Here is a 17,261-nt window from a genome sequence, read left to right as displayed (position 1 = left end):
GAAATAGTGCACGAAATAGTACGAAAAAATCCGTAGATTTAACTTTGCCCTTTGCATGGAATAGCGGGCCAATCGCAGGGGGGCGGAGTTATTACCACCGCAGGAGAGTGGTACCCTCCACTAACCCTGCGGTCACCACAGGGTAGTGGAGGGGACCACGACGGTCCCTTCATCACTGCGGGCCTGCTCCTGCATATCCGCAGTGGTGATGGGACCTGTGGGCCCCACTCCCACTTGCTTCTTTTTCTTTTTAAATAAAGCCACTATAAATTTAACTCATGGCAATTTGGACTTTGTTAACATTTTTAATCCAAATTTTAGTTAAATAAAAATATAACTTAGGTAAATTTGAAATTAATCATCCTTAGTAAATATTATTAATTTATTTTTAGCAATTTTCTAATTGTAAATTAAATTGTATTAAATTTTATAATTGGAATTTTATAAAAACTACTTAAGATTCATTGGGTCACTTAGTTGGCATTTTGGACTCATTAAAAACAATTAATTCATATTAATATGATTTGAATCAAATATCTAAGTTAATTGCTATTTTTGGGACTAGTGACTTTATAAGTGATTATTCTCATGGTAGAAATCAACACATTGCTTAACCTTGCATGTAACTTACACTATCCTTGCTTCATGCGAATTACTTATACATTACTTGCATTTATTGATGACAAAGTTACATTTTCTTCATCTTCATGCAAGTTACACGTTTAATTATTAATATACAAGTTTCATAATTGTCATTATTATGCAAGTTATATTTCAAGTTTTGAATATTAAATAATTTAGTTGTGGTTTTTATTCCACGTGGTTCATCAAGTAGTTGTTTCAATTAAATAAGCTTTGCAATGTCTAATTATACACGTTCAATTCATAATTGTTTTCAAGCATGATGTTTTTCATAGCTTCTTCGTTAGAAAACTAAATAAAGGAAGTCGAAAAACCAAAACCTAGCAGCGTTCGATATATACAGTGCCTCTGGGTCACGCTTACGGGTAATGTCATCATGTTGAACTATTGCACTTAACGCCTAATAGAGCTGCATCAATGACGTCTGTGGCATCGTCCCTATAAATCGTCGAGGAGTAATAAGGGACACTTGGAAGTTAAAATCCAAGGGGCGGTTAATCCCCCTTGGATCGATAATCTGATAAGATAATCCTTAAATGATTTCACATCCGTTGAGTTGAACCATAGTAAACCCCCTTAAGGTTGATTGAGTGAAATGCTTTTATGAAATTGATTTAATCTTGAAGAGTTGTTGACGATTGACAATTTGGTCAAGGGTGACGCTTATGATAGGTATTAGGATCTAGTTGTTTTAGGCCACAAGCAATAGGCCATCTTGAGCCTTTTCTTAAGTGCTACCACCGTGGGTAGCAATCGCAGAGAAACTATCTAGGACATTGACCCTAGAAAGGGTTGTGTACCCACTAATCAGTTTACATCAAACCATAGAGTAGCAAACAGAACTACATACTTTACGCCTTGATCCCGTGTCGAAAAGAGTATGTAGGCAGTCTAGGGACGGAGTTGCCCCTAGTACTTAGGCGTTCGTGGATGGGGTCTAGGTTTGGTAAGAAGAAGGATTGAGTAGAATAGTAATTTGAAAGATAAGTATAATAAAAAAGAAAAAGTAATTCAATGCATACTCAGAAGGAATCTCGTATGGATTCGCTTGACTTCTCGAGGCTTTAAGCCAAATTTCGAGGCGGAATTCAAGCTTGTATTATGTTATTTTGATTTCTCCTAAGGACGGCGACCTCGGTGCACTCCTATTAGAAGAGTGTAGTACTTAGTGAGTGACTCAGGACCCGAATGGTCCCGATGAGTCTAAGTCTCTGGCTAGAGCACCTCCTATCCTAATTGGATAGATGCCTACCTCGTATGGGTAGATGCCTATCCCGTATTGGATAGATGAAACCTTCTGCTCCGTATGGACAGATGCCTAACCCGTATGGTTAGATGCTCATCCCGGATGGATGAATGCCTAATCCTAATGGATGGATGCCCAGAGTATGCGATTGAATCAAACACAAATGATTAAAGTAAACAAACAAAAAAAAGTGGTCAAATTTTGTTGGGTTAAGTAAAGTGGGTTATTACAGTGGGTCCCAAGTCATTTATTTCTTTCTTTTTCTTTCTCAACTTTTCTCTCTCCATGCACTCATATTACACTATTGAGAGAGACAAAATTAATGCAAAAGAGTGTCATCGTTCACTATATGTCATATTAACATATTCTCTCAGAATAAACATAAAAGTAAATGAAAATTGACATAAGTAAGTAAACTTGAGGACTACAATTATGAACATTAATTATTAAATGTGAGAGTCATCATTGTTATGTCTTTTTTCTACAATGCATGCTTTGAAAATACCATGGGTTCATATATTTAATAATAAAATGAATTTCTAGAAACAAATTTAGATAGGATTATGATAAAGACCAAATAGGGAGAAGTTTGTATAGGTAAGAATAAATAAAGATGAATAAAGAATAACGAAAGAACCAAAATTAATACAAAAGTGTGTTACATTTCACTATATGATCATAATAACTTATTCTCACAAAGTAAATATAAAAGATATTGGACATTGACATAAAAATGTAAATTTGAGCACTACAATAATGGACGTTGATTATCAAATAAGAATCATCAAGATTAAGTTTTACGTTATTCTGTGTCAAGTTAAAGTGAAACCATTTGATGACTTAACTTCAAATAATAAATTAAAAAGAATGCTAGATGATCTTCTCTTTAGATATTTGGTCCCCTCATTTTTTTCCTTGCTTGTTCTTTCCCGACTTTTCTCTCTCCATGCACTCAAATTTCACTATTGAAAGAGCCAACATTAATGCAAAAGTGTGTCACATTTCAATATATGTTGTATTAACATATTCTCTCAAAATAAAGCTAAAAGAAAATGAAAATTGACATTAATATGTAAATTTTAGCACTATAATGATGAACATTAATGATTAAATGTGAGAGTTATCATGATTATGATTTATTTTACAATGCATGCTTTGAAAATACCATGGGTTCTTATATTTAATAATACAGTAAATGTCTAGGAATAGATATAGAACATAGTATGATAAGACCAAATAGAGAGAAGTTTGTAAAGGTGAGAATAACTAAGGATGAATAAAGAATAATGAAAGAACCAAATTTAATACAAAAGTGTGTCATATTTCATTATATGATCATATAAACATACTGTCTCAAAGAAAATATAAAAGTAATGAAAATCAACATACTTATGTAATTTTGAACATTACAATGATGAACATTAACTATTAAATATGAGATTTATAATGGTTAAAATTTTATGCTATAGTGAATGCTTTGGAAATAGCCTGGGTTTATAGATTTAGTAAATCCGTGTCCAAATTAAAGTGAAGTCATTTAACGATGTGAATTTCAACAATGCACAAATAAAATAATAAAAAATCAAAAATAAATTAAAGTGATCTTTTTTTTATATGTTGGATTCGTCCACGTAATGTTTTGCTATCTTTTGACTAGTGAATGAAACTGTATAGGTGAGAATAAATAAGAGTATATAAAGATAATCAAAAGAACCAAATAAGCATAAATAAAGAATAATCAAAAGAACCAAATAAAGGTGAATAAAGAATAATAAAAGGAATCAAATTTAATACGAAAGTGTGTCACATTTCACTATATGTTCAGATAAACATATTCTCTCAAAGAAAATATAAAAGTAATGGAAATTGACATGCATATGTAAATGTGAACATTGCATACTTAAATTATATGCATGATTCGAAAGTACCTTGAGTTCACAAATTTAGTAAATCTATATCCGAGTTAAAGTGAATTCATTTAATGATTCCAATTTCAATAATGCCCAAATAAAATAATAAAAAGACATGTATAATTTAAATTAATCTTCTCTTTAGATATTGGATCCCTCCATTTCTTTTTTGTTTTTTCTTTTCCAATTTTTGACAAAAGATTTAAATCATCCACAAAATTTTTTTAACTTGGGGAATAAATAAGAGTGAATAAAGAATAATTGAAAGAATCAAATAAGGATGAATAAAGAATAATAAAAAGAAACAAATAAAGGGTGAATAAAGAATAATCAAAGGAACCAAAATCAATATGAAAGTGTGCCAAATTTCATTATATGTTACATAAACATATTCTCTCATGTAAGGACCCGCTTGTCCTAACCCTAGTTAAACCAAACTTAAACTCATTGTTTTAATTAATTATTAAATTAACCATTATTGCACATGCAAAAGCAATAATTATTAACATGCAAGTAATAGATAAGTAACTGAACAACCATGCAACTCATAAAGAACATGTAGGAATTAAATGTGCATGCGAACAATAACAATCTATAATTTTGCATGAGGTCTAATAGAATGCAAACCATAATTAGTTACGATGTCGAGTTACGTGTGCGCATGAGTAGCGTAAATCATATGCATGAAATTATTACGAATTAAATTAACATGCAAAAACTCATAATTAAATAATCTACCAGATAATTAAATATGCATGCATGCGTAAATGAAAACTAATCTAAGAAAGTAAATCATGCATGTTAGTGGGTTAGTATGTTAGTAGCCTTTTTTCTTCTTCTTTTTTTATTTGTTAGTTACATTACATGGTGACTTCTTGTCGCTTTACATCATGTGACCTTTATAGGTCCTCTTTCATAACCTCTACATGCGACCATTCTGGTCTTTACAATGAAATAAAATATACATCTTTAATTATTACATAAAATTTTATGTGGAATCTCTGACTTTCTTTGTCTCTGGATGTGTCGCCTCCGTTTGACCTGGATAACCTCCTCTCGCAAACCGGATGACGGACATATGACCCAGGCGTTTTATCCACCCAACCAAATGAAGCATAAGCTTCCCAGTGCTCTTGATAAGCTCCCGTCCCTCACGACGGAGTATCCTAGCAAACCGGTACCAACTGGTAGTAAAGGAATCCTGTGCAATCATGTAGAACTAACAACCCATCCTAGTTGAACTAACTACATGTGTTATGGCAGGGAGAAAAATAAATAAATAAATATGATGGCCATCATTACCCTATTGGGGAGGTGAAGAAAATCACCCTTCCCTGGTTAGCCCATAAACAAACACTCTCGTTCCATAATCATCCCTCATAGACAGAAAAATAATTAACCCTCCGTGGATTAATGTCAGAATAATATTATTATATGTTTTCTTTATAGATTTTTATAAATTTTCCCTTTATAATATAATTTCCTCAAATCAAAATTTAATTTTAATATTTTCAATAATTCTAAATTAAGAATCTCTATTTAAGTTAGAATTTACCACTATCAAGACTTTCCAAATACAGTCGTAATGTTTTAGTCTTTTCTTAAAAACCCAGATCCCAATTTCTCTGAAATTTTCACAGTAACTAAAAATATTGGAATCACAAAAACCCAGTAAATTTCCTAAAAACCCAGTTTCTAATTTTTATGATAAATCGAGAAGAAGGTGTTGACAACACAACTGACACATCAAACAAATTCGCATTAAATCCACAATACCTAATTTTAAAAGAAAAAGATTAAATAAAGACTCAATAAAATATGTAAAATAAATGAACCTGGCTGTAAGAAAGAAGAATCGCAGGCGTTTCCCAAATTTTAAACAATCTCTTCAATCTACCTTGTCGACTTCACAGCAATCACACGAATCAAGAAGCTCAAAAAGAATTGGAATGATCAAATAACAGGTTTATTCCTATATTTATAAACATTGAATTCTCTAAAAATAAAATTTAATTGTTTGCATGATTAAATTCTTAAAATAAAACTAATTATTAAAATTAGAACTCACAAAATAGTTAATTGATTTTATTAAATTACAATTTGTTAAAGATTTAGTTTTTAAGAAAATAATTAATTATTAGGCTCTCACATGTCGTCTATATTTTTAGTACATAAGTTTACTCCAACATTGTATTTTTGCATGCCTTGATCATTTATCTAAATTTATTAATTAATATTTTAATTAATTTCTTGAATTAATCTCATTATTTATTTTAATTAGTCCTCTAAATTTAGTATTTATAAGATATTATATCTTAAATATGTTTTATATTTTATAATTTAATTATCAAATAATTTTATTTTTAATTACTCAACTAATTAATTTATTTACTCTCTTTTAAATAATTATTTTATAATTATTTCTAGCTTGATTGTAATATTAAATACTTGTATATTTAATAATTTATCCTTATTATTATTTTTATTTTATTTTATCAATATATTTTAGACTCCCTAATTTAATTTACTAATTGCTTATCTAATTGGGTACTTTGCACAGGGTTCCAATACTTAGGTTGCTACTGGCGAGGTAGAAAAACCCCTCCTCAGTCATATGTCCGCCTTCGACGGTTACCCTGCAACTTATACTTGACAAAATTTCGTCAGATCCCATTACATAAAAATCTAGCAAAATATTAACATCATAACATTATTATTTATCATCATTAAATAACGACATCATATCAATAAAACATCATTATTAAGTATTATTAATCATAACAGTAAAGTAGCATTAAAACATTATCATCATAAAATAACTAACCATCATCATTGTCACTAAACCACACAATATCATCTATCATTATTAAAAGTTAATCAAAAGATATCTGACATAATAAATAAATCTAACTAAGGTCTAATTCGAGTCGTGACATCTCAAAGAAAATATAAAAGTAATGTAAAATTGAACATTACATATGTAAATTTAATGCATGATTTGAAAGTACTTTGGGTTCATAAACTTAGAAAATACAGTGAAGTCATTTAATGATTTCAATTTTAATAGTGCACAAATAAAATAACAAAAAGACAAATATAATTTAAAGTAATCTTCTTTTTTTTTTTTTAGTTTTGCCTTTTCTAATTCTTAATAAAAGATTTATATCATTCACAAAGAATTTTTAATTCGAGGAAGAGCATCGGTAGTGATTATAGCTAACTTTGTGCACCCATAGACTAATTCTTAACTTATGTACAAATTTCCTAGTAACCGTGCACTACAACTACCTCAAAATTTACCAATCCTTATGTACAAATTCCTAGTTGTGTGTTATGATACCGATAAAATTGCACAACACAATCAAAATTTACCCTTAGAGGCACCATCAAAATTAATTTTCCACCATCTCTCCAAAGGTCTCTCTCACTTCTCATTAGAAAGACACACATTGCTAGATTGAACCCAGCCTTGCCCCTTAATGAGCCACATTAATATGTAAATTTTAGCACTATAATGATGAAAATTAATTTTAAATGTGAGAGTTAGCATGATTATGTTTTATTTTACAATGCATGCTTTGAAAATACCATGGGTTCTTATATTTAATAATACAGTAAATGTATAGGAATAGATATAGATCATAATATGATAAGACCAAATAGAGAGAATTTTGTAAAGGTGAGAATAACTTAGGATGAGTAAATAATAATGAAAGAACCAAATTTAATATGAAAGTGTGTCATATTTCACAATATGATCCTATAAACATATTCTCTCGAAGAAAATATAAAAGTAATGAAAATTGATATACTTATGTAATTTTTAAAATTACAATGATGAACATTAACTAGTGCATATGAGAGTTATCATTGTTAAAATTTTATGCTATAGTGAATGCTTTGGAAATACCCTAGGTTTATAGATTTAGTAAGTCTTTGTCCAAATTAAAGTGAAGTCATTTAACAATTCGAATTTCAACAACGCACAAGTAAAATAATAAAAAATAAAAAATAAATTAAAGTAATCTTCTTTTTATATGTTGGATTCCTCCACTTCTTATTATTTTGCTCTCTTTTGACTAGTGAGTGAAAATGTATAGGTGAGAATAAATAAGAGTATATAAAGAATAATCAAAAGAACCAAATAAGCATGAATAAAGAATAATCAAAAGAACCAAATAAAGGTGAATAAAGAATAATAAAAGGAACCAAATTTAACATGAAAGTGTGCCACATTTCACTATATGTTCAAATAAACATATTCTTTCAAAGAAAATATTAAAGTAATGTAAATTGACATACATATGTAAATTTGAACATTGCATACTTAAATTTTATGCATGATTTGAAAGTACCTTGAGTCATAGATTTAGTAAATCTATGTCCGAGTTAAAGTGAAGTCATTTAATGATTCCAATTTCAATAATGCACAAATAAAATAATAAAAAGACATATATAATTTAAATTAATCTTCTCTTTAGATATTGGACCCCTTCATTTCTTTTTTGTTTTTTGTTTTCCAAGTTTTGATAAAAGACTTAAATCATCCACAAAGAATTTTTAACTTGGGGAATAAATAAGAGTGAATAAAGAATAATCAAAGGAATCAAAATCAATACGAAAGTGTGCCACATTTCACTATATGTTTACATAAACATATTCTCTCAAAGAAAATATAAAAGTAATGTAAATTTGAACATTACATATGTAAATTTAATGCATGATTTGAAAGTACTTTGGGTTCATAGACTTAGTAAATACAGTGAAGTCATTTAATGATTTCAATTTTAATAGTGCACAAATAAAATAACAAAAAGACAAATATAATTTAAAGTAATCTTTTCTTCTTTTTTTTTCCTTTTCTAATTCTTAATAAAAGATTTATATCATTCACAAAGAAATTTTAACTCGAGGAAGAGCACCGGTAGTGATTATAGCTAACTTTGTGCACCCATAGACGTTAAACATTACCTCTGATTTCAACGATTTTTGTTTGGTTGTCTTGTATCCAACTTAACTATTTATAGCTATTGTTCTAGCTTCTAGGTAGTAAAGACGAATGTTGTGGGATACGTTATGCACACAATGGTCATAAAATGGTCATTTATTAGTGTCACTCAAAACCTACTTAAAGATGCCTCAATAACCGTGCACTACAACCATCTCAAAAATTGCCATTACTTATGTCCAAATTTCCTAGTAACCATGCACTACAACCACCTCAAAAATTGCCAATACTTATGTACAAATTTCCTAATTGTAGGCTATGATACCAATAAAATTGCACAACACTTTCAATCAAAATTTACAAATTTTAACTACTATTGATACATGTAAAATTTATTAATGATTTTATTTATTTATCATTTTTTAGATTTCTTTAATATCCAGGAGTGAGGTCATCGGAACATGGTGGTCTACTGGACCCCTTCCCCTACCCGATTTTCCTCTCTACGCACTCAGGTGTTCTGGTTTGCCTATCTCATTTCTTGTGTTTCGAATGTTTTGTCTGCCGTCAATAGCATTTTGCTATCGTTAGTCTAGTGAGAGAAATTGCAAATATGGACAGCAATGCAGGAGAAATGCAGCGAAAATTGGGAGCGTTTCAGGTTTCAGAGTTGCTTGATTTGCGGACCAAAGGCAACCAACGGTTTGTACAGGGGGACTGGAAAGGGGCAATCGCATGTTATTCTGAATGCATAGACTCTGCTCTGAAAGATGTTCTTGTGAGTTGTTACTCTAACAGGGCAGAGGCATTGTTAAAGCTGGAAGAGTACGGGAAAGCAGTAGAAGACTGCGAGAAAGCGCTGCAACTTCATTCTTCACATCTCAAGTCCCTCTTTCGCAAGGGCAGGGCTTTGCACGGGCTGAAGGAGTACGGCTTAGCCTGTTCATGTTTTCGACTGGCACTAGAGCAATTCCCAGCTGCAAAGGAAATATTGCCTTACTATGAGAAATCGAAGAAGCTGAATGAAGAGAACCAGCAGGGTAAGTTTGATCTATCTGCCTATTTTCTAAATGATTGCAAGCTGCAAGATATTCCAGAGTTGAGTAATTATATAGGTCCGGTAATTATTAAGAAGTCACCTGTGCATGGTCCAGGTTTGTTTGTTACCAAGGATGTCGAGATCGGAGATACTCTGCTCGTGGAGAATGCAATTGCAATGAGCGGCATTTATCGCAGGCCGGTGGCCTTTGGTTGCAAAGGGAACCCTGCCAGCGTGCTTGAAGGTTTTATTCAAGACACTGTTGAGCAAACGGCCACTTGCGCAATGTCATGCCCCAGGATTTTAAGGCAATTGCAGCACCTTACCCAGTCATCTTGGATACAGGAGGCAGAGGTCCCCGACATGGAGTTGTTCAGGGTAAATAACGGCAGTTGGAACAAATTTGGGGAAACTCCGAAGAATTTGCGAATCGACGCTTTTAAACTCAGAAAGGCTATGGAGCTCAACAATCTACTCACACATATTAGCCAGGATGAAGAAAAACCAGTGGAGGATGAACATGATGTAAACTGAAAGGTAGGGTTTTGGAACAGGGCAAGCAAAATGGAGCAATGCGGGTTTTGGGGGCTCCCATCTTTCATCAATCATTCATGTTTTCCAAATGCTAAATGCATGGTGGTGGGAAAAGCAATGTTCATTATAGCTGTGAGAGAAATTGCTGCAGGAGAGGAAATAACCGTGTCTTACTTCAGAAACTTTGTTCCACTGGTGGAACGCGAAGGCATTTCATACATTTAGGGTTTCACTGTAAGTGTAAGCGGTGTGTTTTGGAAGGTTTTCTTGGTCCGTCTTTTGAGCAACTGAGTCATATAATTCACAATTTTTACAACTCTCTGTTTGATCAAGCTGAACCAACAAATGTCTCATCCAGAGACATGCAGTCCATGGTAGGATTCGCTGTGCAGTTGGAGAATATTGATGCCCAGAGTGAAGAAAAGCACCTCATACGTGCCTCATTTTCTTGTATCTACAAATATGTTTATGCCGCTGCTATGGAATATCCTGATTTTAGTGTGCTATTACGGTTGCTTCCTACAAAATTGGAAGTGGCAGAGTCATTGCGGCATGCCGATCCAAGTTCTCCAATCTCCCTGGAACTGTTTCAGATGCTTGTAGAGGAAGTTCATGGACAAGAGAGAGATTTGCTTCTTCAAAAGACAATGGAAAACGGCATAGTAGTATTTGGAAAACAGAAAGAAGATGTCCTCAAAGCTCTAGTAGAGTCGCGATTCGTTATGCGTTTTCAAACTGTCAGGACCTGGAATCCCGATGAAATTTTCGTTTCAATAACATTTTAGTATCGTTTGAAGCTGTTGTTATAGACATATATAGAGGTAGGTTTTTAAAGCATCAGTAATACCAAGATTTTAACTTCTGTTCTTTTATTTCATTCCAGCGTCAGACAAATGAAGTGCTTTCAATTGTAAGAATTGAAAACTTCTACAAAAGCTGAGTACTGAATATTTTTTAATCATCAATATTTAGGATGTATCATTAAACAAACATATTGATTGATGGTTAAAAAAATTACAGTTAAATCTAGAAATTATAAACAATATTTGTATGGATTGTGAAAATCTAATAGGATTAAAGAAAAGAATAAAGAAATTTGGATAATGCATTGAGATAATTCGACTTAAGATCAAATTTACTTTCAAACAAAATTATTTTAGATGCCCAATTGCAGGAGAAAGTATGCATATCACTAGATAATTATAACCTGTTTACAGTAAAAAGAAATAAAGAAAGGAATAGAAAAAGCGTTTGAGAAAAGAATTTTAAGTTGCCTAAAAATTGAAGAAATGTATGCTAAAACAAACGGAAACATAACGAGGGTGGAAGAAAATTTTGTGGTTGGTTCAACAAGTAGTATTTTATTTAATGGCTCTTAAAATGTATAAAACAACTCTCCAGCCATAAGGATGCACCATGGCAATGATGACTAGATGTTCCATTGAAGTTTTGACTTCTCATCAATGATGAGTGTTGTTAAATTCATTTGAGTCAATGATATAGTGAATAGGTTGTAAACAATCCTCATCCACGAGAACTCGAAACATCAATTATGTAGCATCCAAACATCATGATGCATCACGATAGATGGATAGCCATTTCCTCAAATGTATAATACTATTCTTGAAGTTCCGGCATTGGAAAAGGGTAAGTTCTGAATTTGCACTACTTGCCTCTATAAGAATTCAATAGCATTTAGGAATATATTGCCTATGGAAGAAGGAAATATGGACTCCTAAAGTCAAAGTACACAAACAATACAATATCAAGTAAAACATACCTCTTAGGCAGAAATGTAGAATCATTTAAATAACATGACAACGCCTTGAAAATTGTAGGAGAAACCACGATGGAGCACTCAAAATAAGAGTGTTGACACTTAGTTACATGTCATAGGAGAAAGGAAATACTTGTGCATGGTATGGTTTTGAGTTTAATATATATTCATTGTCATCATAAAAACTAGAATTCTAATTTTAAAATTGGAATAAATAAAATGAATGATCTTAGATTGAATTTTTTTTTTATGAATATGTCTAATTTGATTTTGTATTAGTAAAAATATAGTATTATATATTCATAAAAAAATGGTTAGGATAGTAGAAAAATATATCTACAAAATTCTTAACATAAGAGTATAGCTTTGAAAACATAAAAAAAAACAGATCAAGTCCAACATAAATTTATGCAACTAAAGTCATTCATAAAGGTGACAGAGGATCACTATCATATGGTTTTCCCCAAACATCCCTAGAGGCAAAGTCATCGATGGGATTCCAACCAACGAGAGCATTATTTTCAACATTTTCTTCTTGTTGTGGTTGTTGCTAGACCGAAGAGATGGCAAGATGCACATGGGGAATCTTGTTAGTGTCAGGGCAAATAATGTGCTATGGAGGAGATGGTGGGCAAGAACATTGTGACTATCCTCCATGAGCTACAAAGTCCCGGGGGTTCTAAGTAACAAAAATATGGGAGTCGTAGTCACCCAAACTATCCCACCTGGAAGAACTATGACCATGTTGACACCCATGAGAAGAGGTAGGATTGAGAAGAACCCAGGAAATAGTACAAGGAGTGATTCCGCAATGGTAAAGGATTTATTGTAAATGGGCCACCTCAAGTGCAACTTTTCTACCTTGCACTTGAATCTGCATGAGCATAAATTAGAACAAATTATAGTTTTGGTATATAAAGAGAATTTCTTGTCTAAAGCAGTGCTATTAAATAAAGTTGCATTTTTGTCCTTCTAAATATTGAAAAGAATTTGCATCCTAAAAATGTGTTGTATTCAAGAGTTAACTTGCAAGGGAGGCTCGACCAATCTCCAAGAAGAATCATGTGCTACAAGAAGGGATTGGGATGGAATGAATTAAAAAATTCATGGATCTAGTTCTAGGCTTGTTGATCTTGAGGGAAAAACTAGATGCTTCAAGGATTCAATTTAGCCATAGAAGGGGCAATTGCAAGAAGGGATACCCATGTAGATTAACTAGGGCCCTATAGGAAGGGCTTGGTATAGAAGACACTATGCAAAATGGGCCAACTTAGGCTCAAGAGTAGCTTCCAAAATTCCTTGAAACCTTTTTGCCATAACCCAAGGGAAGATTGCAACTGCAAATATTAATTTAGTTGATCTATCATGGGAAGATGAGGAGAAAGCCAAGAATAACCCTTGGTTGGTTTGCAACTTTGAAAACAAGTGTCTAGATATCATTTTCAATCTTTCCACTATAGCTTAACACTTCAAACTTGGGAAAATTATTGAGGCTCGAAGGAGGATAGAGTCAATAATCAATTAGGGAGTAAGATGATATTGTGTTGAGAGATTGAATTAATCTCTGAAATTAGGCCAAGAGGTAAAATTCTTAGTGGCGGGATGGTAAATATCTATCGACTCCTTGATGCCTCTTTTGAAAAAATGCAAGTCTTTAGTCCAGAGGACCAAAAACCTCCCTTGAATGTTGAAGAGATAAAACCATTAAATGGAGTTTAGTTGATGGACAACCCATTAAGAAAACCATCTCCATTTAAAATTAGATAGGTGTTAAGCATCTTCCTGACATTCTAGATGCTCTTGATAACAAAAGTCCCCTCAATTTGAGAAGATCCTTCATAGTGAGAATTGTTCCAAAGTCAAGGCCTTTCTAGGTTGGACACCCATGAGGAAAGCTAGAGAATTTATAATGGTAGACCAAAAAAATTTAGGCTTATTCCTATTGAGCACCCTAATTATCCATTTGGTGCAGAGAGCCAAATCCTACCAGTGAATAGAAAGCAGATCCAAACTGCTTGAGTCACATTAACATAACTCCCAAACAACATAGTGAAAGTTGTGATGGCTGAAAAAAGGCACAAAGGAAATCTCTGAGAATTTTTTCCACCTTTAAATAGAATTCCTTAGAAGGCAACTGAAATGAAGAATAATAAACATTAATGGTAGCCAAAAATTTGGAACAAACCTAAAATGTACAAGGCAAAAAGGCATGTCTAGGAATTTAAATATTTCGCCATGGTTAATCCATTTCCATTGGTAAGAAGCCAACCAAGCAGGCTTAGGGAGAAAACATTTCATGTAACAAAAAGTCTTGTGCCACTAGATATTGGAACACAACACTTTACAAAAAATATCCAAGAAGAGAAGATCTTGGAAAATAATTTCCTCATCCTAATGAAGAGTGGGGATGGAATCATTAACAAAATGGCCATTGACCAACTGCTAAGCCATGTGAGGTAGAGAGATCCTTTTGACATGATATTGTGACACATGGGTGACTAAATAACCAAATTCCTTTTCTACCTAGTGCAGGAGCACCTAACCATGAAGATGTATCATGCGGTCAAATTGCATTTGTCTTTATTTGTAATGTTTTATTAATGATTTGTAAGGTCTTACAGATCATTTGTATCCAAATGATTCACTTTGTAAGGCTTGATGAGCCAATTTGTTCCAAGATACCTAAAGGTCCCGATAGGGTCAACTGTGGTCAAAGGGTGAATAACATCCAAAAAAGGTTTGAAATATTGTATTTGGTCAAATTTAATCCATAATAACATTGTAGAGTAGAAAGATTATTGTTGTTGTTGAGTGCCTAAAAGGCTTAATTGTTGATTGACAGTTGATAGTTAGTGTATTTGTTTTAAACGTTACATGCCAAGTCCTTTGTATGTTATCAAAAATCCAAATGGGAGTGATAGGGAGATTGATAGGTAAGTGCTCAAAAAGGCCAATTTGCTCAAGAGGTTCAATTTGTTACCCAAAAACTTGTTTGACTCTACTGTATGTGTTTACAAAATCATTCTTGTGGTTATAGTGCCAAGCACTTCATGTATCACTTTCCTAACAAACTCCCTTTTTTGGTGATGGCTCACACCCATGCTCAAATCTACTCAAATTGCTCACTCCACCCAAATACACACCCTCAATCTTTGTTCTTTGGCATTCAACCCTCTATTTTAGAGTGCTTTAGGAGTTTTTCACATGGACAAGTAGGGGTAGAAAGGTTTCATTCCAGTTTTGATGCTCACAATTTAGTTTAAGGCCCATAGCCTTGGCTTACTCAACTAGGCAACCAAGGGTCAAAACCTCAAAAAGGGGCTACACACTATCCAAGGTTCCATTTGACATTTGATTCACTATCTTAGAATGATCACATAAGATTTCATAAGTTCCCAAGTCCTCCTTGCAATCGGGTTCCAAAAGTGTGTGTTATGCAGTCAAAGGGCTACTAGCCCATGGAGGCCTAATTGGCCAAATTTTGCTCATAATACCCAATGATGGGATTTTTTACCATAGGAAATGATTTGGTTAGTGTGGATTAGGTCTAAGAAAAGATATTTGTTTGGTTTTGGACTCCCTCAAACTGGTTTAATGATTGTCCACCATTTTAGGCTTAAACATAGGGTTTCATGAGGGTTTGGGTGCTTCCACCATAGATTATCTCCATAAAACTTGTTTCATCATCCCATACTGCTTGGAGACCTCTACCATAAAAAATTATAGCTTCCCCTGCCTTTATTGGACCAGCATTATCCTAAACACTTGGCAAGTCACTCAGAAAACAACAAAATTATCACTGTCACAGTCAAGAAGGCTGCCCTTTTACTAGTCAGCAACTATCACGCCTTAGGACCTGCAAAATGGAGATTTTTGAATTGGACATACACCTCAATGAGGTCTACAAACATTGGATAATCTCCTATTACAATTCCTTCTCAGTTACAAGGCTTGGATGATGCTTTTGAAGCATTCCATAAGCAAATTGACAACATAATTCAGAAAAACAGTGAACTCACTGTTTTGTTTACAAAGTGAGAGTGATTAAATGGAACAAGATATAATAACACATCAAGATGATGCTTCACTCCCTTGGCCACATGCCCAGACCTCTGTCTCATTCATTTGTTCACTCCAAATTACTTTTGGGTGCAAATCTTGAGTTTTTGTTCATGCTACTAGCCAAATAACCCATACTTGCCTAGTATTCACTCGAGTCCCTCTTTCAACCATACTTTTGGCACAAAATAGAGAATATGTACAGTATATACATGAATTCCAACTTGACTAAATCCATTATGTGGGATCCCAAACCTGGATTAGTCAAGTGGGGACATTTTAGAACTTCAAACCCTTGACAGGGAAGCGAGCACACAGTTTGCAAATAATTTTGTACAATCCAATTTACAAGAGAAAACAATACCACAATCAATTAGAGAGAATTATACAACTATTATGCACACCTCCCAAAGGTACAGTACGGACTATGGAGCTACAGTACGGACTGTTTTACAAAGGAAGGAAAAAACAGTCATAAAAGCCAAATTTTCATGTTTTTATTGAAAAGTTCTTGCTCATACAATCACCAACCTTATTCAAGGCAAAGGGAGGTGTTTTTATAGTCCATCCAATTATTTATCAATCCCTGTATGGACAAGAGGCTTTCACAACTAGATTTTGCAAGAAAAACCCAAAAATGACAACTTTGACAACTTTTCAAGCCAAATGACAACTTTTCTTGCTCCATGAGGCATTTTTGACAATCTAACCTTTTCAACTTGTCTAAACAACTTATACATGCTTAAAAACACCTAAAAAACATGTTTCAATGCTTTTGAAGGCTTTAGAAGACCTTTTTGGCAATTTTGCACATTTTTGCCAAAAATTGTCAACCCAAAGCCTGAAAGGCAAAACTTGATCTCTTGAGCCCAAAATGAGATCAAAACCACTAAACATGACACATAACAACATAAAACAACATAAACAACATGAAAAACCTAACACAAGACATTACAAACATGAAAGCATTAAATACTCAAAATTGGGAGTTTTTACTCAACTAGGTGCTCCTCCACCATACTCCCCCCAAAACAAAGAAGTCATGTGACTCCTTGAGGCAGAAAAGAAGAAGGTATGACAACTTTCTAAAAGTTAGCTTCAGGTAT

At 33.1% G+C, this 17,261-nt stretch overlaps 1 protein-coding gene across 1 annotated transcript; it reads left to right on the top strand.

The window, feature by feature from the left end:
* The first annotated feature begins 9,359 nt into the window (after positions 1 to 9,359).
* Positions 9,360 to 11,196, top strand: LOC131039236 (heat shock protein STI1). The gene is made up of 2 exons (XM_059213643.1): positions 9,360 to 9,786; positions 9,901 to 11,196. The coding sequence occupies exons 1-2, from the start codon at positions 9,360 to 9,362 to the stop codon at positions 10,317 to 10,319; spliced, it is 846 nt and encodes a 281-aa protein (XP_059069626.1). The 3' UTR covers positions 10,320 to 11,196.
* The last annotated feature ends 6,065 nt before the right edge of the window (positions 11,197 to 17,261 follow it).

This window comes from Cryptomeria japonica, chromosome 10 (assembly GCF_030272615.1).
Source record: "Cryptomeria japonica chromosome 10, Sugi_1.0, whole genome shotgun sequence".
Classification (NCBI taxonomy): domain Eukaryota; kingdom Viridiplantae; phylum Streptophyta; class Pinopsida; order Cupressales; family Cupressaceae; genus Cryptomeria; species Cryptomeria japonica.
Note: the sequence above shows the minus strand (reverse complement) of the source record. Positions and strands in the feature narration are given on the sequence as shown.

What these genes read in the sequence shown, in the direction of transcription:
- LOC131039236 (XM_059213643.1), top strand. Translation starts at nt 9,360, where the DNA reads ATGGACAGCAATGCAGGAGAAATGCAGCGAAAATTGGGAGCGTTTCAG. An exon ending in GAATGAAGAGAACCAGCAGG is followed by an intron (nt 9,787 to 9,900) that starts GTAAGTTTGATC and finishes TGCATGGTCCAG; the next exon opens with GTTTGTTTGTTACCAAGGAT.